The sequence below is a fragment of the Perkinsus marinus genome (assembly GCF_000006405.1).
Source record: "Perkinsus marinus ATCC 50983 genomic scaffold scf_1104296931952, whole genome shotgun sequence".
Taxonomy (NCBI): Eukaryota; Perkinsozoa; order Perkinsida; family Perkinsidae; genus Perkinsus; species Perkinsus marinus.
This window is the reverse complement of record NW_003215582.1, coordinates 717,285-744,130: the sequence shown is the minus strand read 5'-3', so window position 1 is coordinate 744,130 and position 26,846 is coordinate 717,285. Positions and strand designations below refer to the sequence as shown.

At 49.4% G+C, this 26,846-nt stretch overlaps 9 protein-coding genes across 10 annotated transcripts; 4 read left to right on the top strand and 5 right to left on the bottom strand.

Moving 5' to 3' along the window:
• Positions 1–95: 95 nt before the first annotated feature.
• Positions 96–2,451, top strand: Pmar_PMAR023759 (conserved hypothetical protein; the record flags this gene model as incomplete). The annotated part of the gene is made up of 12 exons (XM_002785987.1): positions 96–172; positions 227–359; positions 412–521; positions 570–678; positions 726–864; positions 913–1,192; positions 1,237–1,339; positions 1,385–1,496; positions 1,541–1,683; positions 1,736–1,878; positions 1,932–2,087; positions 2,136–2,451. 12 exons carry the CDS (start codon positions 96–98, stop codon positions 2,359–2,361), a joined length of 1,731 nt encoding a protein of 576 aa, XP_002786033.1. The 3' UTR covers positions 2,362–2,451.
• Positions 2,452–2,590: 139 nt separating this feature from the next.
• On the top strand, positions 2,591–6,188 carry Pmar_PMAR023758 (conserved hypothetical protein). 2 transcript variants are annotated; one of them, XM_002785985.1, is made up of 22 exons in its annotated part: positions 2,591–2,728; positions 2,783–2,828; positions 2,904–2,983; positions 3,052–3,122; positions 3,169–3,257; positions 3,307–3,400; positions 3,444–3,536; positions 3,586–3,651; positions 3,698–3,783; positions 3,832–3,873; positions 3,925–4,007; positions 4,055–4,185; positions 4,236–4,382; positions 4,432–4,575; positions 4,621–4,719; positions 4,766–4,818; positions 5,056–5,170; positions 5,211–5,302; positions 5,346–5,484; positions 5,699–5,790; positions 5,833–5,912; positions 5,961–6,082. In XM_002785985.1, exons 1-22 carry the CDS (start codon positions 2,605–2,607, stop codon positions 6,080–6,082), a joined length of 2,088 nt encoding a protein of 695 aa, XP_002786031.1. In that variant the 5' UTR covers positions 2,591–2,604. The 2 variants fall into 2 exon arrangements, with proteins under 2 accessions (XP_002786031.1, XP_002786032.1); XM_002785986.1 differs by lacking the exons at positions 3,052–3,122; positions 3,169–3,257 and having other exon boundaries at positions 2,605–2,728; positions 3,324–3,400; positions 5,056–5,174; positions 5,224–5,302; positions 5,961–6,188.
• Positions 6,189–6,489: 301 nt separating this feature from the next.
• Pmar_PMAR023757 (hypothetical protein) lies at positions 6,490–7,902 on the top strand (the record flags this gene model as incomplete). Its single annotated transcript, XM_002785984.1, has 7 exons — positions 6,490–6,885; positions 7,227–7,298; positions 7,342–7,449; positions 7,498–7,575; positions 7,620–7,705; positions 7,766–7,851; positions 7,895–7,902. The coding sequence occupies 7 exons, from the start codon at positions 6,490–6,492 to the stop codon at positions 7,900–7,902; spliced, it is 834 nt and encodes a 277-aa protein (XP_002786030.1).
• A 713-nt stretch (positions 7,903–8,615) lies between these two features.
• Positions 8,616–9,220, bottom strand: Pmar_PMAR023756 (hypothetical protein; the record flags this gene model as incomplete). The annotated part of the gene is made up of 2 exons (XM_002785983.1): positions 8,616–8,690; positions 8,819–9,220. The coding sequence occupies 2 exons, from the start codon at positions 9,218–9,220 to the stop codon at positions 8,616–8,618; spliced, it is 477 nt and encodes a 158-aa protein (XP_002786029.1).
• A 451-nt stretch (positions 9,221–9,671) lies between these two features.
• Pmar_PMAR023755 (Proteasome maturation protein, putative) lies at positions 9,672–10,432 on the bottom strand (the record flags this gene model as incomplete). The annotated part of the gene is made up of 4 exons (XM_002785982.1): positions 9,672–9,745; positions 10,008–10,078; positions 10,132–10,241; positions 10,286–10,432. 4 exons carry the CDS (start codon positions 10,430–10,432, stop codon positions 9,672–9,674), a joined length of 402 nt encoding a protein of 133 aa, XP_002786028.1.
• A 1,601-nt stretch (positions 10,433–12,033) lies between these two features.
• Pmar_PMAR023754 (erythrocyte membrane antigen Pc96, putative) lies at positions 12,034–13,832 on the bottom strand (the record flags this gene model as incomplete). Its single annotated transcript, XM_002785981.1, has 6 exons — positions 13,568–13,832; positions 13,332–13,511; positions 12,584–13,286; positions 12,396–12,539; positions 12,192–12,295; positions 12,034–12,084 (listed from the first exon to the last, which is right to left on the bottom strand). The coding sequence occupies exons 1-6, from the start codon at positions 13,769–13,771 to the stop codon at positions 12,034–12,036; spliced, it is 1,386 nt and encodes a 461-aa protein (XP_002786027.1). The 5' UTR covers positions 13,772–13,832.
• A 978-nt stretch (positions 13,833–14,810) lies between these two features.
• On the bottom strand, positions 14,811–15,945 carry Pmar_PMAR023753 (hypothetical protein; the record flags this gene model as incomplete). The annotated part of the gene is made up of 6 exons (XM_002785980.1): positions 14,811–14,939; positions 14,987–15,082; positions 15,127–15,243; positions 15,285–15,473; positions 15,579–15,743; positions 15,790–15,945. 6 exons carry the CDS (start codon positions 15,943–15,945, stop codon positions 14,811–14,813), a joined length of 852 nt encoding a protein of 283 aa, XP_002786026.1.
• Positions 15,946–16,171: 226 nt separating this feature from the next.
• Pmar_PMAR023752 (regulator of chromosome condensation, putative) lies at positions 16,172–17,913 on the bottom strand (the record flags this gene model as incomplete). The annotated part of the gene is made up of 6 exons (XM_002785979.1): positions 16,172–16,470; positions 16,572–16,769; positions 16,815–16,973; positions 17,050–17,221; positions 17,270–17,625; positions 17,734–17,913. 6 exons carry the CDS (start codon positions 17,911–17,913, stop codon positions 16,300–16,302), a joined length of 1,236 nt encoding a protein of 411 aa, XP_002786025.1. The 3' UTR covers positions 16,172–16,299.
• A 1,088-nt stretch (positions 17,914–19,001) lies between these two features.
• Pmar_PMAR023751 (hypothetical protein) lies at positions 19,002–20,300 on the top strand (the record flags this gene model as incomplete). Its single annotated transcript, XM_002785978.1, has 6 exons — positions 19,002–19,046; positions 19,324–19,413; positions 19,514–19,609; positions 19,667–19,771; positions 20,045–20,187; positions 20,255–20,300. The coding sequence occupies 6 exons, from the start codon at positions 19,002–19,004 to the stop codon at positions 20,298–20,300; spliced, it is 525 nt and encodes a 174-aa protein (XP_002786024.1).
• Positions 20,301–26,846: the final 6,546 nt, after the last annotated feature.

Below are 26,846 nucleotides of genomic sequence, written 5' to 3'. Positions count from 1 at the left end.
AAGTTCAAGAGAGGCCCTAAAGACTCCTCTCGTAGAGCTCTTAAGCTCGTGGCTATTCTTAACACCACATTTAGTTTTTCGACTCCTATTTGGGTATGTGCGGCATATTGGCGGTATTCGGCCTTAAGGAGGATGCTGAGATATTCAGACCAACAGGATTGCAGTTATCCAAGTAGTAACGACGATACCGGACTCACCTTGGGAGTAAGCATGTCATCACTCGTAGGCGTATTCGTCATCGCGGTCCGGATTGGAGCTCCTGCTACTGCCATAAGGACGTCTTCATCGCTCATGAGAGACTAGCGATAGTCGACGTAGAGTCCGGTGCTCAGCCTTTGTACAACAAGGATCACACGACTGTAGGCTAGCTTCTGGACCGGGAGGTCACTCCTTAAACGATGGGGCCTACAGGTACTGGCTGTTAACGGTGAGATATACAACTACCAACCTATTCGGGAACAGCTTATCAAGGAGGGGTTTGAGTTCGCCAGCGGCAGTGACTGTGAGGTTATGCTCCACATGTAATACGAGGTTGATGACTTGGCCTTGGGGGACGCCCTAGTGTACAGGTACGACCGTGGGGACTCAATGGAAGACCTCCTCAACCAGCTACGTGGTATGTTCGCTTTCGTTATCTATGACGCCACAAGCGGTCGTTATGTTGCTGCTAGAGACCATGTAGGAGTGTTGCTGTAAGGAGAGGCGGTTTACTATTGGTTGTTTAGATTGGTATCATTCCTCTGTATATCGGTTGGGGTCCTGATGGTGAGGTATATTTCGCCAGTGAGATGAAGGCTCTCAGTGACCGATGCACCAACTACAAGCAGTTCCCTCCAGGACACTACTACGACTCAGTCAAGCACGGTAGGTCTCCTAGAGCGACTGTGAGGAGCCGAATTTCATCCCATACAGGTATTCACAAGTTCGAGAGATGGTATAACCCTTCCTGGAGACTCGAGATTCCCACCCAAAGGCCGACCCCTGAGGAACTTCGTACAGCTTTGGTGAACTCAGTAGAGTCCCATATGATGGCCGATGTCCCCTATGGAGTGCTCCTGTCGGGTGGTCTAGACTCTAGCCTCGTAGCCAGTATTGCCTCTCGTATTCGTATGCGACAGGCTTGTGGAGATGATGAGGATTACTGTAGGAAACTAAGGCAATCAGGCAAACTCCCCAAGATAGCACGACTGAGGTAGGCGTCTATCGAGTGTTATGAGTACGTGATACGGTCCTCAGGTCGTACTGTGTCGGGCTTGAAGGCTCTCCCGATGTGAAGGCTGCTAGGGAGGTTGCTCAGTTCCTCGGTACCCACCATAGAGAGTTCACCTTCACCTTACAGGTAAAGAGGTTTTCACTTCATTGTGTATTACCTTGTTGGTTCTAGGATGGTATCGACGCGTTGGAAGATGTAATCTACCATCTGGAGACCTTCGACGTTACCACAGTCCGCGCCTCGACTCCTATGTACCTCATGACTCGTCTCATCAAGGCTACTGGTAAGCGCTGCTACCCCGGGTTTTCATGACAGGTGTTGTGATAGGCGTCAAGATGGTCCTCAGTGGGGAAGGTGCCGATGAGGTTTTCGGAGGTTATCTTTACTTCCATAAGGCCCCCAATTCGAAGGAGTTCCATGAGGAATGTGTCAGGAAGATCGACCAGCTTCACATGTTCGATTGCTTGAGAGTAAGCCCTTGCTATTTGGTGTCTGTCATCTGTATCGTCTCCTTTTTTGTAGGCCAACAAGGCCATGTGCTCTTTTGGGGTGGAAGCCCGAGTTCCCTTCCTGGACCGCGAGTTCTTGGAGGTAGCTATGAACATTGATCCTGAACTGAAGATGGTCGGTCGTGGTGGTCGCACTATGGAAAAGCAAATCCTGAGGTGAGTTTTCGCTTGATACCACGCTTGGGTGATGATTGAGTACTTCCTCGTAGGGCTGCGTTCGACACCCCTGAGGATCCCTACCTTCCCGACTCAGTTTTATGGAGGCAAAAAGAGCAGTTCTCTGATGGAGTGGGGTACGGCTGGATCGACAGGCTCAGGGACTATGCTGATGAGAAGATCAGCGACGATATGATGGACACTGCTGAGTGAGATGCTCTAGTTCGTCTCAGGGCTGTACTAGTGGTAGTACTCAGGTTCCGCTACCCTGAATCGACCCCACTCACCAAGGAGGCATATCTCTACCGGCAGATATTTGAGAAGTATTTCCCTCAAGCTTGTGGCGTGAAGACAGTCCCTTATGGGCCTTCTATTGCTTGCTCTACCGGAGCTGCGATGAAGTGGGATAAGTCCTTTATGGAGCACGATGACCCTAGCGGCCGTGCTATGACGACTGTTCATGTTGATGGGTATAAGGATTAGTTCAGTAAGCACATCTAAGATAGTAGATTCTGTCATAAACTGCGACTTCAACAAGTGTTTACTGTCGTAGCGATAGTAGTTGTAATAAGTTGAACTGTCGACACCGACAGAAAGTTTCTCCCAAGAGTATCACTGATAATTGTGTTCTTAGTTGGGCATGTGATAGCGACTGCGATCGTCTCTAGAAGTTGGAATCCGCGTGGTATGACGAGTGACCAGGATAAGTTTTTTCGAAGTCCTTCCATGCCGGCAGCGACAGTGGGAAAGGCTGCTCCTCCCGCTGGCACAGTATCGGAGCAGTTCTATCAAATCGATCGCTGCTTTAGAGACGAGGCGTATCAAGAGGCTAGCAGGACTGCTAAACAGAGTAGAATACTGGCTTGTCGAAGGGCTGTTCATCGGTTGTTGTTGTTATCTTTAGTATTGAGCAAACAACCTGAGAATACGCAGGCTATGATGTGTTACTTGTAATAGGAGGGTGAATATGGAACTCGGTGTTATGGATGTAGATCCCGTTAGCATGCTTGTTTCCCTTCGAATAGGTATAGCCAGATTCAGTTGTCGCAGTGGAAGAATTGCCTCAACTTTATGGATTCGAAGACCGCCATGGCTCTAGATAAGTGTACTATTGGGAGATGAGCGAGCTCTCATTTACTCTGGTCAGGAGTGTCATAAGCATACCACCCGTAGGTTCATCGGAGGATCGAGCTACGCTAAGTTACTATCGAGCCTACTGCCTTTATCGCCTCAATAGAGAGGGGGTATCATACAAAGTGCAGTAGGAAGAGAGAATTTGACCTTTCTCAGGAGTGCTTGGAGGAGATATCGAGAAATGGTGACAGCAATTCCGAGAAGTGGCAGGTGTTGGAAGCTCAGTGTCGCTATCGACTTCATCAGTGAGTATACATTTACTGCTAGTAGTAGAGTGGACCTGAGCACCGGCAGATACTCGAAAACTACAGGGCTTTACCAGAAACTACTCGCGGAAGCTGAAAATGAATCCAATGGGGTAGATTCTGAATCCGCTTTGTTACTATCGGTAAGTATATCACCCTAGCTCTCCCACTCGAGTTGAGGTATAGATAAATCTACTGGCAAGTTGTGTGTCTGGGGGCAGCACTGACGACTTGGATAGGATGATGAAGGATCTAGGCGAGCCTGAGGATGCCTATGAGGTTGGACTTATACTGCATGGACGACATGTGGAAGATCTTTCTATTTCAGTTGGCTTACAATCTGGCATGTGCTTATCTTCTCAAGAAGGACTATGTGAAGGCCGAGGACATGCTCGTAATCATGTTAGTCGTAGTTTGTTGGAACTCTGATTCTGTTGCAGGTCTTGGCCTCGTCCCTCTGCAAGGGCGAGCTTGATATCGATACGGACTCGGACCCTGAGCTCAACTGGATCAAAGCTCAACTTGGGTACGACTGTTAAGGATCTTCATATTTGATTATGGTGTATATTCATAGTTACCTTCGTCAACTACAGGGGCGGACCGGTGAGGCTGCAGAGTAGGGTTCGCGTTGAATGGTAGTTGGTTGTGCATCCGTCTGCTTTGATAGAATATACGAGAAAATAATGCGACCTGTAATAGGAGGCATGAAGAACGATATCTCGGTTATGGCAACTGCATGCAACAATCTTGGTAGCACTGGAAAAGGAAAAAGGACTCGTCTGAAATGCTGTTGTTAGTGACCTTAAGACCGAAGGGCAGTTCACTCTTCGACGCTCTCAAGAGGGTTCGACTCGCCAGTAAAGCTGAGTCCCTCGAGAGCAAGCTGACGGCCAGTCAGTTGAAGACCTTGGGTCTCAACAAGAGCATCGTGAGGAACACTACTACTGTGGTTGACTGCCCATGGTTTCCTTTTGCCAGGCTTTATCGTCCCGATCGAAGATTTCCGAAGCTCGAGGAGTACTATCACAGCTAGAGGCGCAGCTAGGGGATAGTTTCGCTCGCAGCGGCACCGCGGCTGTGTGCAGGGCTGTTATACAGTATGCTAGCGGAGTGAAGGAGGAGGCGGTAGGTCTCATCGGTGTGCCTTGGAAATGCTCCATCTGGAATCCTCCAGGTCGACACTTTGAAGTCCTGGCTGGCCTCGAACAGCTCTTCAGGGGATTCCACATTTGTGCGTTTGTCTTTGGCTGGTCTCCTCGCTGAATCACCAACGACTAGGTCAGAGGCTGCCAAGTTGCTGAGTGCCCTCGGTCCCGAGGTAAGGGTGGACAGTACCTCTAGTGTATGGATGATCACACTTCAGATTAGTATGGGAAGGCCAGAAGCAGTAAGGCAGAGGTTCGGTGCTCACAGTGGGGATACGGCCGAGGACCGCGCTGCGTTGAGGAATGAGATCACTGAAGTGAATCACACCTGTCTGTTGCCTTGGAGGAGTTGTATGGTCTCAGGTGCTGAACTTTTGGCAGAAACGTTCGTCGGGAGATGCAGCTGCGGTTTTGAGGTAAGGGTCTCGATGTCCTTGGAGGTGTCTCGAAGTTATCCTTCGTATCACCACTGGATTTACGATCGGTCCTAAAACACCGACGAACCCTCATGACACGCTGATGAAAACTATTCTATAGACACTGAAACTCGCTGATTCATCGGGAGTCGGCAGGACGCCTCTGGAACCGCCGAGCTGCTCACACTTGAGCGTGCCAGGTTTACGTATGCACCCGAACAATGTCTATGCTGATAGGTATGTTGCTGATGTTGCCACTCGTAACAAGTTCTACGAGGAAGCTGTACGGACGTGGGAACTGTATGGCAGCAAAGTTGGAGATACCGGGGCGGTCGAGGCGGTCCAAGGACTGGTAGGTGCTCGGACGGTAATACAAGTACTGTTATCGGTAGGGGTTTCAGGTAGCAGCTATCTCACGTGTGGATGCCCCGAGCTCAGAGAGTTTGAGTAATGCTTCTATGCTGGTGGAGCGACTGGTGCAAAGGTAGGGGTACGAGCTCTCTGTTGAGTTCAACTTCCCCGAGTAGATCATCTGAAGCAGAAGCAATAGAGGATGCTATAGATGATGTGGACCCTGAGGAGTTGGAGGGCATGGACGTTAGCATGGGGAGCTGGAAGGTGGCAGCTACAGCTCCTACAGCAGCAGTCGAGGGAGAGAATGTCGAGGTGATACTGGGCATCACTCGTGTTGGAAAATATGTCCGCTTTCCTTTGCTAAGTCTAGGAATTCCCTCGCTAATGATCGGAGTTTATATACGGTTTCGGGTAGAAGTGTACAGAAACCAATGAGAATTTCTCAAAAAGAATTCTCAGAATTTTCATATTATCACCAATACATGTAGTTGAGCACGCTGCATATCTTGGATTTGCTATTGGATAGGTTAAGAAGCGACACCGTAAGCGGAAGCCTCGCTACCCTAAGGGCTTCGATCCGGAGAACCCGTCAGCATTCAAGAAACCAGACCCTGAGAGGTAGGGTGGAGTTGGAGGCCTGATGACCGAGATGGTCTATAGGTGGTTACCGAAACATGAACGTTCTGACTACCGTAGGAAGATGAAGAAGAAGCAAATGCAGTTGATGCGTGGTCCTCAGGGTACGGACTCTTGTCGTGATTACATTCACTAGTTCTTCCATGTGGTAGGTGTGGTCCCTACTGAAGGTGAGCATGTGAAGACCGGCCCGAGCACGGCCCAGCTGGAGGCGTCTACAGAGAGGCAGACCCAACATCAGAAGAGACGGAAGAACCAACGCAAGCGCAAGTGATGACTGCTCCTGCTGCTGCTGCTGCGGTTGTTGTTGTTGTTGTTGTTGTTGTTGTTGTTGTTGTTGTTGACTTTTGGTATCCATTCAACCTCCCTCCTGTGTTTCCCTCGTATTGTGGTAAGGGTTGTAGTATGTGAATATTGGGAACCTGTGGAGGATGGGCAAGATGAGAGTAACTAGACCTACTACCAGTCGTCCGTGCTTCGCAGGCCTGCGAGAAGTAAGAGTGACGTTTCTCTTCCGATTGCATCATGCATCAATGATGAGTATTGCTTGGTCGTTTAGCTCAGTCGGTTATAGCATCGTGCTAATAACGCGGGGGTCGCAGGTTCGAGGGCGGAAGCATCATAATACAGAGGCATATGAATAGAAAGCCTCTCCAGTGTTCCTGTTTTTTCAACGTCTCAATGTCCAGCAGGCTCCCCGACAGTAGCGGGCGTAAAGGTCGAGTTGGACATCTGTTGGCTGCTTACTATTCGAGATCGGATTCACAAGTAAGCGCGTACTCTAACCTGATGCCCCCTCCCTTTTGCCCGGCTCGATGGAGTCAGTCCCTGGGTCCACTTGCTGATATTTCTCTTGTCCATTGTTCACTTCGACCGACGGTTTTCTATCTGGATGATCCAACTGTCTGGAGATCTGAGGAGCTCTCCTCTCCCCCCGATACTCGCTCGTTCTTCCTCTCCAGCCCGAGCCTGCCTCCTCCGACTCGCGTCTTGAGACCCTATCAGAAAATCAGGCAGCTAGCAGCAGCAGCAGTCCACCCAGGGCAGGGAATAGACCTGCCTCGCATCCCCATCTCGGTAGGACACAACTCACATGGGCGTAGCACTATCTCAAGTTGTTGTCGGGTCTCAGGTGTTCTATTGGAGCCCGAAGCATACGCGAACGGCAGTGTAGTACCACTCAGTGAGTCACTGGAGAGCTCACAGCGTGTTCTGTCTAAAGAAATAAAGATACTCAATCAGCAGGCAGGCAACAGCTTGGCTTGGATTAATCGAGTGTTGCCTGTTGATAGGTCGGAGAGGAAACCTACAGTAGCTATAGACTATTGGTTCAGACATGTACCCCATCAACGGGGATATTGAGTATTGCAAAAGTAAATGATCAAGTAGCGACGAGTTATCATAAGCAGAGCTCTCAGGTCGGTAGATACCAAGACCACACTGAAGCCGTAGTTCAAGCAGTCTCTAGAATTGATAAGGACTACCGCACGGTAGGTCTACGCATTGCAGAAGGCAAATGCCTCGCTCTCTTAGTTGGCGAGTTGCGGCCTTCGACCAGAGAAGATGCGGCGGATCACAGAGCTCGCGATCACTAGGGAGTTGGTCGACTCGGTGACCGAGCTCCTGAGACTTGATGAGATGGTCACCTCCTGGTGTTATATATGCAGTCAGTTACCTCATCTCCCCTAGATTGCTTCATTAACAGAGAGTGCTTCTACCTTGCCGAAGGCTATGGAAGCTTACGAGGGCGCCAGAACTGCAGTAGAAGTGAGAAATATGTGGTAAGTAGTTGTTCTATAGCCATTCTGCAGGCGGTACCAGCGCTTCGCAGTTCACCAGCAATTGTGGCGGTGCTGGCCAGAGCATCTGACATACTCGTAAAAGCTCGAAAGAGAATGTAGGATAACCAGTTCAGACCGGTTCGTTTCGCGACGATAAGTTTTACTATCATGCTCAGAGGCGCTGAGGAGCATTCGAGTCAACAGGGGTCGGCGGCAGTGGACCGCTCCGTTTCAGTATCAGATCAGGAACATTCTCCGAGTGGTGATGAGTAGTTTCTACAGTGACCCCTATTTAGTTGTGACAGGTACGTAACATATCACAACCCATAGGTAGATGTCTCTGAACCTCTGCTGAGTGAGCTAGAGAGGTCATCGGGTAACGACATGACCGAGAGCTAGGCTTATGTCGCGCAATCTCCCGAACCTCTAGCGAGTCTAGGCGACTCCTATACTGTCGGCAAACTTCCAAGAAGAGCGAATCGTACTGAGTTGTGTTTCTGAGTGATGAGGGTGACGAGCCTCCATTCATGTGATGACATGGGAGTGTCTCTTAGGACTTAGTCTTTGCCCCCTGGACGAGATGGTGTGCTTCGCTGAGTTCGCCTTTAGCAATTACTCATAACACCGTAGCTCTAATCATCGAACTACGATACCGACGACTTCACTCCTAATGAATGTTTCGTAGATGTATAAATCTGATCTATCGAGAACCTAGGACCTCTTCGGGAATTGTCACTTCGTCTCAAAGCTGATGGCTCTAAATCGTCCCCAGGATAAACCACCACTATGTTAAGACAAGCTCTGGAACGGGCGATGTCAATGCTTATCGAGATCGTGCCGGAGATCTGGGCAGCTCTGTCACTGATCGTATGGCGCGTCTGTCTTCGTCGAGCAGATCAGAGCAATAGCCGTTTAACGCGTGAATACCGTTGCATTGTTGGCACACTGATTCCAACTCAAAAGACACATGGAGGCTCATAAGAAGCATATCTCAACGTCATTACTGAGTCGATATGTCTAGACTCATTACCACTCTTCTTCAGCGGCCAATTCCAACTGTACGGGATCCGATGCATCCTTGCAGCCCGCTAAAGCTCGAACCTGAGATTAACGAACGCCACTTGTGTAACTTAAGAGCCTCCAAAAGAAGTTGCAACGAAGAATCACATAGGCGTGGAACTTGAGCAAACCAGACAATAACACCCTGCGATATGCCCCCTTGTCAGTACCTGGGATAGCGTTAAGTCGTGATCTAACTCGACCCCATCTGTGTCCTTGCACACATTCAAATTGGACTTGGAACCATACTTCGCCAATAGCTCTCCGATTGTGATATGCCCTTCAAGTCTAACAACCCTTTCCTTCTCTCCAAATTTCAATTTCGCAGGGTACACGTCGATAACATCAGGCACGGTAGCAGGTGCAACAGCAGTAGGCTGTGGTGTCACACTGACCTCAGGCTTACTGCCACTCACACTAGGGGTCGTAGCCAAGGGTACCTCCTCTACTACCGGCAGATTGCACCTTTCCATTATCTGGATCAACGGGTGTCGCGGCGTCGGAATCTCCGCAGGGTCGACTCTACTCCGAACAGCACCACGTTTCTCACCAACATGTTCGAACTTGCACATATCCCCATATCGGCACTTCCCCGTGTCTCTCCAAAGATGACATGTATTGTCGCGACCCGGAGGGCCTACGCTTGCTTGAGGGTTGGGTAGTAGTTTAGCCTCGGCTCGCCTACCAGACCGACTCCTCGTCCGTGATGAATGGCGACCTCGACGAGGCTCGCTATACGCCGACGCATTGTCTTCCGGATCAGACATGCCGAAACACGTCGCAATCGGACACACTAAATACAGAGCCGTAGTATTCGCATTGATCCCACGACCGCCCTTGGTATGTTCAGTTAAAAGTTTGAGACAGAAACTCTCAGAGAGCCAATTGGGATGGATCCAATAGAGTAGACACTTAGTATGTGCGCAAGCCTTGAGTTGAATACTTAACGAAAACGCAAATGTTGATTATTGAAACTAGTACTACGATGGCTCTCAGGTATATCAGACTCCAATCATCCCATAATCACATATCCAACTTCTGCTCCATCTGATCATGGACCGGTTTCCTGCTGCGCGGGAATGGTGAACTCTCAGGAACTGAGGAGAAAGGAAGTGCGAATGTCTTTGCGTAGGCCTGGGTTGTGTGGAGGAGGGAAATACAACTCCGATGACCATTACTAAGTCGTGAGTATTTAAAATTAATTATACGTGTTCTAACACCAACTAGGCATCCACGTAGAGCAGTTCGGTCAACTGTACTGAGCATATGCTACTATTCTCCAACGTAGTTCCTAACTACTAACGCTGCATAGAGTAATTATACGAGATACTACAGTACAGACTCGGACAACCCTATTACGATTCATGTAATCAGCCGCCTCTATGGTGTCGTCCATCCCCATAACTGTCTCTAAACCCAGAAGGCTCGACCTGAAATCAAAGACGACTACGGTGGCCACCATCTTCCTTAAGTAGGATATTACGGTCCAGCACCAGGCAGTCGATGGAAAGTACTGAGGAGGTTACGTTCCATTAGCATTCTGCTAGGCATGTTCATGCCGAACAACACTGAGGCTGTCTCCATAGTGCGGGCCTGAGGACAGCTACATAGCTTTCTCACTGATAGGCATGTAGCACCTCCGCACTGACGAGACTCTTCTTTTGCATCGCCTCCACAGGATGGCTCATCCCCACACTCTCTGGGGCTGGGCGCTCCCCATGCATCAACTGATTGGGGAAGCAATCATTGGAGAGAGGTGGAAGGGAGTTGTTGGACATGTCCATGCTTTTTAACACAAAACTATGCACTGCAACGCCGAGCCACCAAACCATTAATGCTACGACAGGTGGAGCACATTCGAGCATGTAGCGCTCGCCATGTTGATCGATATGAGCCGAACGAACTCAAACTCAACATCTTAGTTCTGAACTCGGCAATCCTTCCCGGAAATGTGGCATCACATAATAGTCCTCCTGAGACTATTAATGAAACAGTTAACGTTACGGTGGTGACCCGTGCTCATCATTGTCGAGGGAATCATCCCGCAGTTCGACCTCCTCGTCCCGTAGGCCGTTTCGTGGTCTGTGGCTCTTCCTCCTCCGGAATGGCCGCGAGCCTTCCTCTTTTTGGCTTCGTCTTGGACTTCGCGGCAACAGTAGAGGCTAGACGCTTCCTGACATTAGCAGTTCCACACCAGCCTCAACACAGAGCCTACCGGGTTTTAGTCGGTGTAACTTCAGAAGTAGCGCTGGAGGATGTGGCCGATGATCGACTCTTCCTATCAAAACGATGAGTGTGAACACTGTGCGTGGAGAACTCGAAGGTATCCCACCTCCGCCTCTCTGGAGACGTATTCGACGATGATGGAGCAGAACTGTCAGCTTGAGCTTTTGCCTGCAAGCGTCTGACAAAATCGGAAACATGGTAGCTAAGGCATGCCTAAGAGTTGTACGCTGAGTGTCTTATCTTCGGAAGACCCTCCACGTCCTTCTCAACATCACCGCGTACCGAGGATGACGCCTATAATGGGCGGGGTTTCACTTCCATAGCTAATCACACACCCACCAGGCTTTCATTATCCCCATTCTCTACTGCTACTGGACGGTGGATAGGAGGATCAATCGATGGCGGTACGTGCAAATCACGAGACTTCATCGACTTGCTAGGTGGGCTCTCTCTTGAGGACCTCTCTTTTGTCGCACGGGCATGGTCTTCGCCTATCGCCTCAAGAAGTGCAGTAGCAGCTTCCATATGACCTCCTAAGAGTGAAAGGGAGCATGCAGAGACAGCAGCTTCAATAGGGTAAAACTGAACCCTCGTGAGATAGTGTGCATCGATGCGCGTCTAAATGAGCCGTGTTGTCGTATGCGTTTGACTTTGAGTTCACACGTTCAAGAGAGGCTCCTCGGACTTCTTACCATCGCTAGTTCCACCTGACTCCGATGCATGCGCCACATCTCGACCAACAGCTGAGAAGATTGCAAGATGACTACTTCACAGTGGATGTGGATACCTATCGAGTGGATCCTATCCATTGCCTCTAGTGCACTTGCTCTCGTAGTTCGTCGAACAGTCGGCGAGCATGAGATCTGCGTCAATCGTCCTCCACCTCGTGGAGTTCGTCTAGGTGCCGGTGTAACAGGCACTGATAGCACACTAGATGCCGGAAGCGAAGAGAGGTCTTCAACTATAGAGCCTGACCACACCAACAGCTAGTGAGGGGCTCAGGGGCTCACCATACTGTGAATCAAGCGAAATATTTTTTCAAGTATAAACCCAACAACAATACGGCATTAATTCCGTCAGAACCCATACTCAAGGTAGGCTACCTTCATTCGCCAGGTCAGACCCTGTTGGACTCTGTACTGAATCCTCTTTAACCTCCTCACTCGACACCATTGGGACCACTCCAGCCGACGCTGGGTTCATTGCCATACTAATGGATTCAGTCGATGCTTCTGCCTTATTTCCCTTTCTGGGACTTCGCCTTCTCGGACTGCTCTTCATGGGGGAATATTCCTCCTGCGCACAGTTCCAAACTACCAAGGTGATAATAGCGACTACTTCTACAGTCACCTCAGCCATCTGACCGTGTTCATCTTGAAAGTCCACAGCGTCAGGAGAAGAGTGAAAGTGGTGAGGCCGAGCTGAGAAACACGCACAGTCTCATCAGCGGAGCGACGCTTAGGCGGATGAATAACACGAGAATTTGGGGGATGAGGTTCCCATAACAAACCAATAGCGTACTGTTGGATGCAGCTTCCGCATGTATCTCTTCCAATGCGGCGATTGCTGCTCGTCGTAGAGGCCGGCCAGTGGCAGACATTGGGATCGGCGCCGGTTCCATTGCGTCTACAGCCTCTCGATCGCCTTCAGCATCATCGAGGACTCCTACATGGGAGAGCATGAACAAGAAAGAACAGTGGTGCTCGCACCGCTTCGCTCTTCGACCCTTCCCCCATGATCATAATGCTCCTCAGCCGTGGATCCCTCATTATTCGCCTCATCCTCATCCTGTTCACTTCCCAGTATCTCAAGCTCCTCACTTTGACTCCGTTGAGAAGAGTGTCCATCCAATTCTTGTAGTCCGCCCGAAGAGGTCGGACTATGATCCCACTCGATCGGCCCGCTGCCCAGAGGGCTCTCTACCTCCTCATCAGGCGAGAACTGCAACGACTCGGATGAGGACTCAATAAGATTGGTGTCTTCAACAGCCTTGTACTCCAACAGGGAATCAGCTGTCGGCGTTTTGACCTCCTCCTCCCCGTCACTGTATTCTTCATCGTGTGTCGCATCAGGTTTCCCGATCTCGCTCTCATGTGCGGGCAACAACTCTACATTATCCATATCTAGCTCCTGCATTCCAGATTCGTCTTCCATCACTTCTGCCTCCTCAGAATGCTCCTCCCCTCCGTGGACCTCAACTTCTTCCATCAACACTTCCTCATCAGTCGATCTCGTTGAGGACTGTTCAGAGTTCCCCTCAAGTGCCTCGACAGCTTCTCCAATGCCCGCGCTCTCCTCCTCCGATTCGGAACCCTCAACCGGTGTGCTCGCTTCCGAAGTCTCGGAGCCTAGAGACATCACCGATGGCGAGGACTCGGACACTTGTGAATGTGAAGATTGTGCAGCGTGGACCTGATCGAGGTGAGTGGAGCCAGGAAGGCCATGAGTGAGCCATACTTCAATCTCGTCTCCCTCCATCACAGTATCTAATGCCGGTCGAGTAGCTTCCTCCGAGGACGACAACACTGCTAGGAACGAAGGTCTCGTGACCTGACTTAGCGGCGACTCGAAAGAAGCTTCCTCTTCGTCTCTTCTCATCCCTCCAACATCCTCTCGTATTGGTACCCCCAGATGGACCTAGAGTGATATTGCAATATGAAGAAGCATCGAGAATGTCACTGGAGCTTTCTCACCTGCCCTTCATCTGTAAGCTGCTCAGCCTCCTCCAGTGCAGAGTGCTCAGAGCATAGACTACTGGTCCTACGCCGCTTCCTCAAAGGTGCCTCTTCCATATCGTCAACTCTCCCCGCCCCAGCCGAGGCTGCAGAAGATACGGGGCTGAGCTCTTCCAAGGACCGACCTCTCTTCAAAGTAGACCGACGTAGGCCGTCCCTCATGACCGAGAGGATATAATACGGTCGTATAGAGCGCGGAATATGGTCGTAGTCGCCGCTATTGTACAAGCGCAAATATGCAGAATCTCGGTGAGTGTTGCCATGGAGTCCACTAACATACGTAAAACCCGGACCGAAGGGCTTCGATCGATCTAATCTACTGCTTCTGGTCGAGGCCATACCCCCATATCATGCATCAAAACCTGAACCGATTCGTGCTCATTGCAAGCTGGGAAACGCAAGAGGGTGACGGTCGTCGTCTTCAAACAATCACAAATGATGGGGAGGGGCAAGTATACAATGAGGGCCGATCTCGATTCACAAGGCAATGCGGCAGTAGAAGTCATCATCGTCGCGGAGTTGATCTCAAACGTGTCACGTGAGGAGTGTCTTCCGCGCTCGTCTCCGACGTTTCTGCAGTCATAGTCGTTGCTACGAGATGCGATGCACAGGAGAGCAGCTCAGCCTCTCGCAGCCTCTTTCGAGTCTCCTTATCGCGAGGGTCTGCCTGTTCTACTGGTCGGCCCTCCAGGGCCGCTTCGAGAATTCCCTTCGGGTCCGAGGCAAAGGCCCTCATGAAGTCAAGGCGGTCCGCCGCAACTATGAGCTGAGACATGATGGCTGAAACCGACCCACATCATAGCTTAGACCAACTCACATTATTGCAGCTACTCTTCAGTGCAGAGAGGGCATCGGTTTTGAGGTCAGGAAATGAAGCCAGTCTTCTCGCCGTCGGTTCGCTGCCTGAACTACTCGAGTGATCACTATCAACAGCTTCATCCACCCACATGTTGTGTTCTGCAATGGAGTGTCGCAGTAGCTGAGGTCAACTGGTATCGTATACACCATTTCCGAGGCCGTCGGGTCAAATTGATCGAAACTGACAATACTCCATGATCAAATTCACTGGAGCTTCACGCGTTTTACGTAGGGTGATGTAAAACTCAGTGAAGAAAATATTTGCGCTATGCAGTAGCCGTGAAATATTTCTTCAATAGTGTTTTTCATATCACGGGTGAAACTCCATTGCTAACTACAGTACTCACTTCAGCTTGTGATTTATCACTACTGGTCCGGGAGGCTTGCACATCCGAGACGCAGCATCATAGAGCTCCTCTACCGTCCTCTCTGGAGGCGGTCCAGGCGTCATCAAGTCCTCAGGGAAGAGATGCTGACGAAGGCAACAACATCGTCATTGCCAGTCTTGATGTGACTTACCGCTGTCAGAAGCGCGTCCGGTTTGAACTTAACCTCCCCGGTATCATTCTCGATAACTAGATTTTCCCGTCGGATGTAGCCCCACAGAGAGCGGACCTAACACAAGCAACTACTTCAGCAAATGCAAAGATGTTCCTCACCAAGGTCGGCATCGTTATACGTCGTCTTCCAGTGACGATCTTCTCTATCTCTGGGGGTACTTCAACCATGGAGCCAGGATAGTCTCGCATGAAAAAGACTAGTTTCAGCACGAGTTCCTAATCATACTTCTCGAAAAGCTTCCACAAGCAGCACTCACCTTGGTGCCTTCCTGACTGAGCTGGATACCATCGTATCGGTCTCCAGCCTTCCTCTCCCATACCGCGGGGCTTTTGTGTTCACAAGTGTCATCGGATATTCCCAGGATGAGGAGTCTCTCAACCACGTCCGAGAATTTAACGGCATTGGAGATCCCCACAGTGTAGCCTTCGTCCGATACCACATCACCCTGAAGTGACTAAATTTCCCACCGCGAGGGGATGTAGGAATAGTAACGTCATCCACCGGCGAGGAATACAATCAATGAGAGGAATTACACTTCATAGTTGCCCACCTTTATAAAGAGCGTCCACCTCCCACATGAGAGCTCCTTAGACCAGTCAACATGATGTTGGGGGACGGCCTCAGACCATGCCCATCGCTCTGCTGCGTCCTCTGGGTATAACTTCCCTCCAGTGGTATTCCAGATGTGCAGCCGGAGTATGGGGTTCCGCGGAGCCTAAGGTAAGAGAATACCCCGACGGAGAACTCAAACTAGCACTTACCAGGCCCCTCAAGCCAGTCCACGCCGCACTCCGACCAGTACCCATTTCCACCGTATTCCGGTAAAGGGCTTGTCTGTCATTCACAGCCGTGGCGAGCTCCGCATCAGCGTTGACGATCGATCGATAAGCCTCAATAAATGGCTTTATGGATGGCATTGAAGACAGCGTCTCCGCCTGAGGAAATAGAAGTGACGGCACGGTGAGGGACTATGGAACCCCCGATAGTACAGCTTGCAGAACTGCATTATCCACAGCGTCGACGCCATCGATGGCTGACATGATCTCAATACTCACTGAGCAAACATGAGAATAATCAGTTTTCCCCAATCTCCAACAGCAACGCGGTGGTGCACAAGAGACCGCTGTGATGGGAAATCAAACGATGAGAGCCGCAGGGAGTAGGTGGTAGTAGATCATTCAACCCAGCTGGCTCATGTACGTTGGCTCCTCGTAGAGAGCAGGTGCGAAATCAATAGTGCATGAGTAAGTACATGGTACATTCTACCAACACTACCCTGTGCTGGGTACGGACTCAGTGATTCTCGGACTACTCGATTCACTCACAATGACTGCTGTACCATACGGACCCACAGCCAGCCAACGGACTCTACCGCGGGGGAAGTTCCTGGTCACATCTAGAGGTGGTATTACCACATCTCTTTGACGTCTTGTTGTGGACACCTGATTATGATCGAAGTGCACGGGAGCATGAATTAGAGTAGAGCTATTCTGTGAGTTGATGCAGATGAACGACAAATGCCGTCCCCCCCCATGGGACTCACTCTTCCAGCTGTGTTCTCACCCCATGTGTATATACCCCAGTCCCTCATCGCAGGCCCCTCCTCCCCAGCAGCCGGGGTAGGGCCGCCGCCGACGACGACCCTCCGAACCCATGCAGCACAATGACCACTACTGCACTGCACCATCTGGACCTGTATCCGCTTCGGAAGTCGGACCCGCATGAAGGTCTGCTGCGAATACTGAATAATCAATTTCGCGGGTCGAAGTCCATATCCCAGCATTACTTGCAAACTCCTCCCGCACTGGCCCTTCTCGTTGTCGCCACAGGCATAGACAGCATCGTGGTGTTCGTCGTGGGGCGTATGGTCGTAAGGCGTGTCGTTGATGACGAGGAATGACGTATTCGGACCGGCGAAGATTCCCTCAGGAGCGAGGCCCGAATTCTAAAATCGCGAATCTTGAGGCCGACATGGACGCTATAGACTATCGTAGGAAGTCGATCGGGGAGGAGGGGCCTACATGCGGGGCGAGCTCCCGAGTATGCTGCTGGTCGAAGTCGGTTGGCACATCTGCAACTTTGGTTGGAGTAAACCGTAAGTGAGTCTGGAAGGGTGCATAAATCACTAGTGGTTGCGAGGGCGACTTCTGTTCCCTCATATTCTCTAGCGGGGATGAATTGTTCGGAGCACACCTATCCATGATGCTTCCTCAGGAGACTACCCTCACTACCTGCGCCTACCTCGTGTCACCATGACCGAGCTGCAAGAGAGTATCATCACCCCAGGACCAGACCTCGCCATTGTCGTCCAACACCATAGTATGATAGTCACCGACTGCTACACTCACTCCACGAGGCTCCCGCACATACGGGCCCTTCTTGCCAAAGAATACCCGTGTAGCGACACCCAGTACCCCCTGGATAGCAGGATCTACCGCACACTGTCCCCTGGAGTTGCTGCCGAGACACCATACTCCACCGTCCTGGTCCAGGCCCACAAAGTGACCAGCACTCACAGCTATCGCCGAAAACTTAACACTTTGAGGCAGGCCCGGGCACACGCTGATAGAGTTCTTCCCACGAGCAGCGACAACATTCTGCACGACATACACTCTACCATCATCTCCCAGGAGCCAAAGTGCAGTCCGCGAGGATTGAACGTCTACGGCTCGCACATCCGAGGGAAACGGCACCACCTTTACTACCACGTCGCCATTCTTCCCATTGCTATTACCCTTCCTCCACAGCCAGGCTTTACCGTTCTCTGCCACAGCGCCACCGAACCCATCCCCAAGAGTTACACGGGTCCATCTTTCATTGGGTAAAAATGACAAACGCTGCGCCCCCCGCCTTGTTCGCTCCAGAGTAGGCCCAACCGAGCCCATAGCATAAATAGAAACTTGCTCGTCAGCGCGTGAATCCCTCGAGCCCTCACATTGAGAGTACTGCCTAACCGAGAAGATCCCCAGGGTGACTACGCTGACGGGTGCTATTCTCCGCCATGTAGTGGCAAAGAGCCTCTGCATCATACATTGAGACAAGACCTGTAAGAACTCATCGACCCGACCACTCTTCGAGACCGCGGCTCGGCCTCCGAAAGCACCCTGAGAGTGCCGTTTTTCATTCGTCATCACTGTCAGCAAACACAACCCGACTATCATCATACGGAAGGAAGAATATTATGTACATGCAGAATCAGAGCTTCTTAGCGAAACTCTCTCTTTCGTCCTCCTCCTCCTTGGCGGCCATAACCACCCGAAACTTCTCACGGTTGAGTGCGAGGACCGACTTACGTCTTTACTTCGGGATACTACCCTTACAATAATGATCAACTGGCTCTTCCCGCCAAGATGTGTCCCGCGAATTGTAGACAAAAAGCTTCCTACTCAACTCAGACGGCAACCGTACGTCCGTCTTTTTCCCAAAGATCAGTGCTTTTCCGGACGTACTCTTGAGAACTATACCACGGTGCAGCTGAGGAGGTCACTTGCAAACAGGCGTCTGCCATATATTACTTAGTACGGGATCTAACAGCGGGAGCTGCCATAACAGGAGAATCTAACCGCTCACACCCAAAAGAGCAACGTAAATAATGCAATGTGTTACTTCGACCTTTATGAGCGGATCGTTGGTGTGCAGCAGCAACAATGCTGATTCATCGATATTCGCTAGAAAATGGGTTCTGGAGCATCGCTGAGTGAAAGGGAATAATCATGGCAAATGGGAGAAAAGCGGCTGTATCAGATTTCGCCAACTCAGAAATCGCCAAAATGACGCCAAACAGATTCGCAGGCCTAAAGACAGGAATTGTAGGTGATACCAGTGTTAAAACAGATTACAACAATGTGGTGAAATACGCTACTCTACAACTGATTTGGACTAAGATTTGGTGGATTCTGCAAAATTCAACAGATGTGCAGTAATTTGCGTGTTGTTCTCATTCCGCCAACATCAGTATTGGCAATAACTGCACATGGACAGCTCCCGCCAAGTTGGTCTTCTGGACAAGGATTGCCAAGTAGATGATTTTAGGGTTGTGAAATATGGGGCTCCGCCCGAATTTAGCCAAACCCGATTTTAACCAACTAAAAACCGCGCGCCATTATAATCTATTAATATATATTAGCATTATTTTACCCAATCGCTTGGGGAACGTTGAAGCAATAACAGGTCGCCATGGAGAACACTTAAAAGTTCTTGTTATGTAGAGTGTATGGTTCAGTGGTTAAGTTTCGTGTTAGTAAGTGCAACGGTATAGGGTTCAAACCTAGGCAATATACTTTTAATTATTTCAGAGCTTAAATTGGGCTTTCCAGCCGCTGGGGGATTACTTTGGTTTTGGTTTTAAGAGTTGGGATAGCGCGTTGGTTAGTCTTCGGTTCTGGGTAACCGGTGGCGCTGGTTCAAAACCTTGTAAGGCCATGGGTAAGATGCACTTTCTGGACAGTGGCGACTCGCCGCTGACGAGGGTGAAGTTTTTTGTAGGTGGCAATCGGCTCGCTAGAAGGCTTGGTACGGCTTTACGACCACTTTTTGAACTTCGCGGCGTTGGCAACCAACAGGGTGTTCGAAATCGGGCCAGTAAGCGACAGTCATACTGTGTGTACCAAGGGAGAGTCGGGAGAGTCGTACTTTCAGGTTCGCGCATTGTGCTTCGTACCTGATAGTCGATGCCGTGTGGCAAGAGGCGGGTTTTATGGGCAGATGAGTATTCTACACGAGAGGACTCTTCAGATCTTGAGGGTAATATATTTTACGAGGGGCTTTATACCAGGGGTTATATTTTTAATGCGCAGACCATTAATGCGCACTCTGACAGTATCCTCGACCTTCAACGATACGGGTCGTACCTCGTATCAACCAGTGACGATGACACGTTGCGCTTCTGGCGTCGCATTGGTCCTTTGCCGGCGCTGGCACGGACCCTACCAGCTAATGGCGTTTGCTCGTTGGCTCTGCATGCTCCAAGCTCCACTATTCTCATTGGTTGCAGCGATGGAACCCTTTCAGTATTAGGAATACCCGATTTTCGGCACTCGTATATTCCAACAGGTATGGTCGGAGATGGCTGCCGACTGGGAACAGTTCCCAGAGTGGCACACTGGCCCAGTGCAGGGCATAGCACTGCTGGATGATGACACCGATGAGATACAGCCGAGGTGAGTCTCAGCGATTGCCATAGGGAACACTTGTCTCCTGTCGTAGGAGCGTGGCGACCGTGGGTAGGTGTGACCACATGGTCCGCATCTGGGACGTGGAGGAGCAGGTCTGATCCTCCATTGGCGAGGCACCTCACGTTCGGGTATATTATACTGATCTGATCAGTCTGATCAGCTCCAGCGGGCATGCGACATAGTACAAACAACGCTGCCGAGGGCCTGCACGGTGCCCTGAAGTGTTTCATGGGTCATCGCCGTTCACATGAACGATTCTTCATTCATCAACTGAGAAAGCACAACGAGCGGATGCGCATCGAGCTCCGAATGGAGGATGGTGAGCCTTGAATAAGGCGGTGGCCTTTCAAGGCTGAGGAAAGGCGAGTGAGTTAATCTCACTAGTTGGTGTTGTTTTTTTGATGGTAGTGTTGACTCGGAATTCAGAATCCTTGTGTTAATCACATCATGTGATTAACACAAGGATTCACGGTGTGTGAACACCCTTATTGACATGTGATTCACATGTCAATAGTCCCCGGAGACAAGGTGTTCGTTTGGTCGAACTTCTCTCTAGACCGCCAAGTTCGTCAGGAGTATTCGGTCGTCAGTGTTGAGGACGACTGGTATGCCGGAGAAGACTATCTTTACCTGTATCGTCTTCGAGGAGACCGTGATGGTGAGGAGTTGGTAGTTGAAGACCTCTGTCCGTTAATCGGCAGAAAGCGAGCCTTGTGGGGCTATGCTGAGTGCTGGAGCAGTTTCCGAGATAACACAAGAACTGAGTAGTGTAAAAAACACGTTTTAAAGGGGAACAAGAACTGGTTATTCTCTAGGCTTCGTTTAGCTGTTCACTACGTTCACGGTGTCTTATGGCAATTGTTGCGCGGTTACCAATAAGGTCGTTTCGGGACGCAACGACTGGTAATGGGGTAACCAGATAACGGTAACTAGAAACCGGTAACTGGTTGGGGACAACACCTTGGTCACTTGATACACCCCATGGAACTTGCGCTTCTGGAACTTAGAGCTATGTACTGTGGCCGAAGAGTCTCTTTTAAAGGCAACTTTGTCGCCCACCTGAACTCAAGTCACCAGCACTAGGATACTATCCTGTTAGGACAACCTACCTGAAACACCTCTTCAGGCTCCATATCCTCTCTATGTTCCAGCGCTCGCTTCCTTGCCACCTGTTTGATGTATTGTGACCCAGTTTGTTGAACCTCCTTCAAGTGCTGCCGCAGTCTCTCCAAATAAGCCTGAGCTGCTTCTTGGTCGGAGCCTTGGTCGGAGCCTTGGTCGGAGCCTTATTCAGCCATGAATTATTGAACTCGAGCTTTGGTCGGAGCATTCCATCGAAAAGGAGAATCTCTATGGAGATATGATGATCGGAGATCACTGACCGATTCATACAAGGCCATACGACGCTGTTCAACTTCCTCGTTGGGCCTTGCCGGCTCGGCAAAGTTGACAAAGGATTAACTCTGCCGTGGTAAAACCCATGTAAGTAGATCCTGGGCTTCCCGCGCGAACTCTCCTGTACTCGATCGGTCTATGATAGACCGCCTATCGCCCTATCACAAAACATGATAATCATTTGAACTCAGAGTCCAAAGACATCGAAAGTCACTGAGAACAGACAACGAAAAGCAGAACCAAGGGGGAAGTGTGCGGTTGAATCCAACTTGGCGGTATGCGGCCTTGATAAAACTCTCGCCGGACAGGAATCATCACAAAGTTGTGGCGAAAGCCTGTCACAAAACCAGATTTGAACAAATCACCTGGCGATATTCGACTCCGACCCGGGAATATACCAACCGTGATCGATAAAAGGCGGATATCGCCAAAGATGGTGTAATCTTCATAAACAAATGATTATACCAAGATATCGGCGTTTTACGACACGTACTTGGCGAATACCGATGAGTTCACCAAGTTTTATAGCAATATCTGAGCCACTGGCATGTTACACCAATACCAAGTTGCTGTAACCGTGCGCACGGAACGGAATAGATCATTTGGGCGAACGAAACTACGGATTACCTCAACCAGTTTCCGCCACATCTCGGGGAAATTCGTTAGGTGTCGACGCCAAAGAGGCGAAATATGGTCCAGAAGCGGTCGTATCTCATGATTGAGCATGTTGGCGAGAGTTCATTAGGACCCGAGATCACCAAGCTTGGCGAGTTGGTGAAACCTGGTCCTCCGAGAAAAGCCAAGGCGTAGATCTCGCGCGCCCGAAATTCTACTTTTAGGGGAATTCTCAAGGCAACCAGAAACGGCGCAAGATTTGGACAGGTGATCCCGCTTAGCGGTCCCAACGTATGTGGATCTCGGTCCCAACGTATGTGGCCACATAGGGGGCTCCTGCCAGAGCCGAGACGCGCGCCTTCGGACCACTTTTTTGTACTGGAGACAAGCACGTGTCCCATACACCTCGGCCCTCACGGGCCGCTTCACAGCTCCTCTTCTATAGCACTAGAAAGCTTACGACATAAATGACCTAGCCGGCGAACCTATGGCGAGTATCAGGGTCCCGTAAGAAGTTTCTCCCCGGCGGGTTAACTGCGAGTGGCGATACCCATTCAAACTTTGTAAGCACATGATCTCGCGTAGTTGAGCAAGTTGTCATGCGCGGATTAATGACATGCTACTCAAAAGATCCACATGCTGTATAAATTAATTAGACCACAAAACAATCACATAATGCTATTGGGACTCAACATTATGAATGAGAGTATTGACAGAAATCTAAGCATTGCATAATCAGAATGCCTAGACGTATACGACTTTCGTTACTACCTCATGAGGAGACTTGGAATATTTGAACCAGAATTGTTCGACGTGACTACACCAAACTACCGACGTGCCCAAAAGACAAATATTAAAAAGAATAACGATCTATCCTACGACTTGACGGTTGAACATACTTACTCGTGACTACAACAAACGACCGACGTGCCCAGAAGACAAATATGAAAAAGATTTAGGATCTATCCTACGACTTGACGGTTGGAAATACTTACTCGAAATTACTGTCACAACGAACCAGACACGCTAGAGTTATTTGATTAATCAGGGTCCATACCGTTCGCTGTCTAGTAGAACCTGATAACACACATAGATCCAGGGATTCGAAAAGCAGAAGGGATAAGTGAGTAACAACAAGTGGAAACTTTCCACTGGAAAGCATGAAGTTCCTGACGATATACAATAGAGTCTAACATTGACATTAACAACAACCCTCTACTGATGAATTCACCTATACAGCATGAAATACTAAAATAACTCACTGTTCTTGAATATAGTCAATTTTCGCTCTATATTTTACACTTGGCCCAGTAATAACGATTCACACTTATAGTTAGTTCCTAAGAGGATAACGTTATAAATATATGCAACACCATAGCTTCCTCTCGGAAACATCATCCACTTGAACCATGAATATTTTTTGGGAAATTTAATATCACCCACGTTCTCACATTTTGGTATGGGAGAAACCAAACAATCACATCTTGAATAATGGTATTGATTTTATGCAATGATTATCCTTCATCTCTTTAATAGTGCATGATACGTACTGAAACTTAATCTAATGACTTCGTTAGGCATCAACATCATACTATATTCCCTAATGCAATCACGCAAAACTAAAATATACTATCGCAATAACAGATCTGATATAACTTTGCAACACACATTATGTTACCTGTCATACGGCTTCTTGAACCGGTGCTCGCTTCCCCACTCTCCTGTCCATTCCCACTTGATCGTGTTACCGAAGGACGACCTTAACTAGCAGTCTCTAATGATTGAAGTGATTAAGCAAATTCCTAACTCCCATCCTTCTCGGATAACCCGCGACGTCGATTTATCGAATATATGACAAACGTATAATATGATAAAAACTACGAACTGAAGTAGGTTTCCTTATCAACGCTTATCCAATTATGATATCTATATAATAAAACTGAACACTTTTACATCTCTCGCGTCATGAATATGATAGGTATGGAGAAGTATAGTCCATGAAAACTCACATCTATTTTCACTTGTAACCTAATTAAAATGACAGGAGTTATATCCATTATAACTTCCATTATACATATACTGAACTCACTTCGAACTTCCCCCTGTACAAGCGGAGGCGTCAGAGGTCGATAACGGTCTTCTAAAGCTAGTTTCTCGTTTCCCACAACACTGAAGAGTGGTCGAAGATATACAACATGAAACATCCGTACAACAGGGAGCGAAAACTCCTCTGTTTCTTGAGCCGGCTTGCTCCATCCACCAATATCCCATCCAGAAATTCTAGATAATATTCTCGAACAGCATATTTTAATATCTTGCAAATTGAACTTGCTCCACTGAGATGATCGAAGGGCACTTTCGTGAAGAAAAATGGATGAAAATGTTAGACCGCTAGCAATAGACCCGTTAAGCAGAAGTTCAACTTCATCATTCACATCGTCTCATCGATATCCAACTCTGCCTCTAAGACGAACCCTGGCAACGCTGGCTTCGAGACGCAGCCACAATTATTAACCCCCGATGGTATGGGCAGACGGTTGCACAAGGTCCCCCCACACGACGATACCAATCTAAAAACTACTCAGACGTAACTTTATGTTCTTCAAATAGAACCACGAGTAGGTTGTATTATTCGATTGCAATGGAAGATCCATCAGAGGTGAACTTACGTCGAATCTATAGATCGGATGTCGTACGTGTATCACGGGGGTTACCCTACCTTCATCAAGGTATTGCTGGAGAAATCGTGGTTCGACTACCACGACAGTATCACCCACTCTGAAGTTCACATTATTCAGCATTTGTTTAGTAATCTCAACATTACGACAGAAAATAATACAACATGATGTAGAGGAAATATCTCCAAATAGCAGTAGGCGATCATATTCAGCCAATGATTGTCCCGCACGATTAATAGAGCGGCGATGAGTGTAAACAGGTAGTCTGGTAGCCTTTTCACAACGACGAACGTTGAATAAGCGTAGCGGAAGTTTCGCTTGATCACATGAATCACCTTGGAGAACCTCAGCTAAACTCATCGTTCTGTACGAAGTGATAACGTCTGCAGTGAGTGACATTGGACAATTGCGAGATAACTAAAATCCCAGGCTAACATGCCAGAAAACGCATATTAGTGAAATCCCCTTTAATATCACAAGCTAAAAACGATATACGTTTTGATACACTGTACAGTTCTATCTCTTCGCAAATCATTTCACACTACACTGAAGCAAGGTCGGTACGAATTTGCAGTAGTGCTCGTTCGTACTCCTGCTGCGTCCGCCTTGTCATCAAGACGAAATAGGTAGGAACATAGTGGCCATCTATCTCGGCAACTCCGGTCCATAACTGCTCCCAACCAGGAGGTGCGACGTAGAACGTTCCATCCCACAATAGCCCAGACGCACGATTCAGAGCAGCTATACCGTGATCAGTGGCCCAAATGAGCATCGGGTTCTCCGCGTTAGAGTACAGAAGAAATCGGATCTGTTGTCCGGTCCCGCGCGTGCCCCTACATTGGCCGGCGTGTTGTTCTGCAAGCCTTATGAAATCCTCGAAGTAACCCCGGCGATCAAGATCAAGGCGACGGGGCCGGTCTCCCGGAGCATTCCCAGCCCTATACCTTGCAGCATTAAGATTTCCCTCACCATTCGTGTTAAAGTAAGCATTTCCGTGATCTGCTACAATCTCCGCAACCAAATCACGCCGATTGCCACCTCGCGCGACCTCCTCTTGAACCCCGCGCCTTAATCTTGTTCGCTCTTCCCGGGCAGGATCAGGAGCAGCGGTACAGGAAGGCCGATTGGGACGTGGGGCACGAACCAGATACGACGACCCGTCACGAGTCTCAATCAACAACGATACTGTACAACCACTGCAGCGATACCGGGATTTAGTCTCGTTGGCAGCCCGGGTCCGCCGCCACTGCCGGTTGCCGATCCACACCGATCTGTTGCCGCCGTCAGTAGTTGAGAACCAGTCCTCAGGGATAGGCGCATCGGGTCTGGGAACCTGACATGAAAAGATAGTATTGGTGGCCAACGAGGCAGGTCACGGGTGGCAAATCTGTACGAAAATTATGGGATAAACTTCCGAAGTGAGCTAAATGGCTAGTCCTATTGAGAAAAACGTGCTGATCAAGAATATAGCGTTGATTTTGTTTCAAAACATCCCGTTCAGAAATTATAGCCAAAACCGTTTTCGTGCATTATCTGCAATGCACCACAGGGTTGCGCGTGCATGGTATCGGTCACAAAGAGCTAGAAATGAATCATGCGCGCATCACATGCATGCATCCCAAACAGCTAATCTACTAGCCAAAACCCTCCTTGCTAGCTAGAACCCTAGTCGGCCACAATCTCGACGCTAGCGTGAAACTATCTTCGATCTCAACATCAATTACTACCATCATGACTAGTAAGGGGTCTATGTCAATACCTGAAGCTGTTGCTGCGACTGTGGACAGCAACCACTTGGAGAAGCTGTACTGCGTATGTCGGTTATGTTTCAACAGACTGCCCGTCAAGGATCGCAAGTCTATCGGGCGCGCCCCTGCTGACTTAGTCTGTGATCGTTCGAAGCAGTACTATCAAATCGATTTTAAGCGTGAGCTCACAAATCTCACTCTGCCTAAG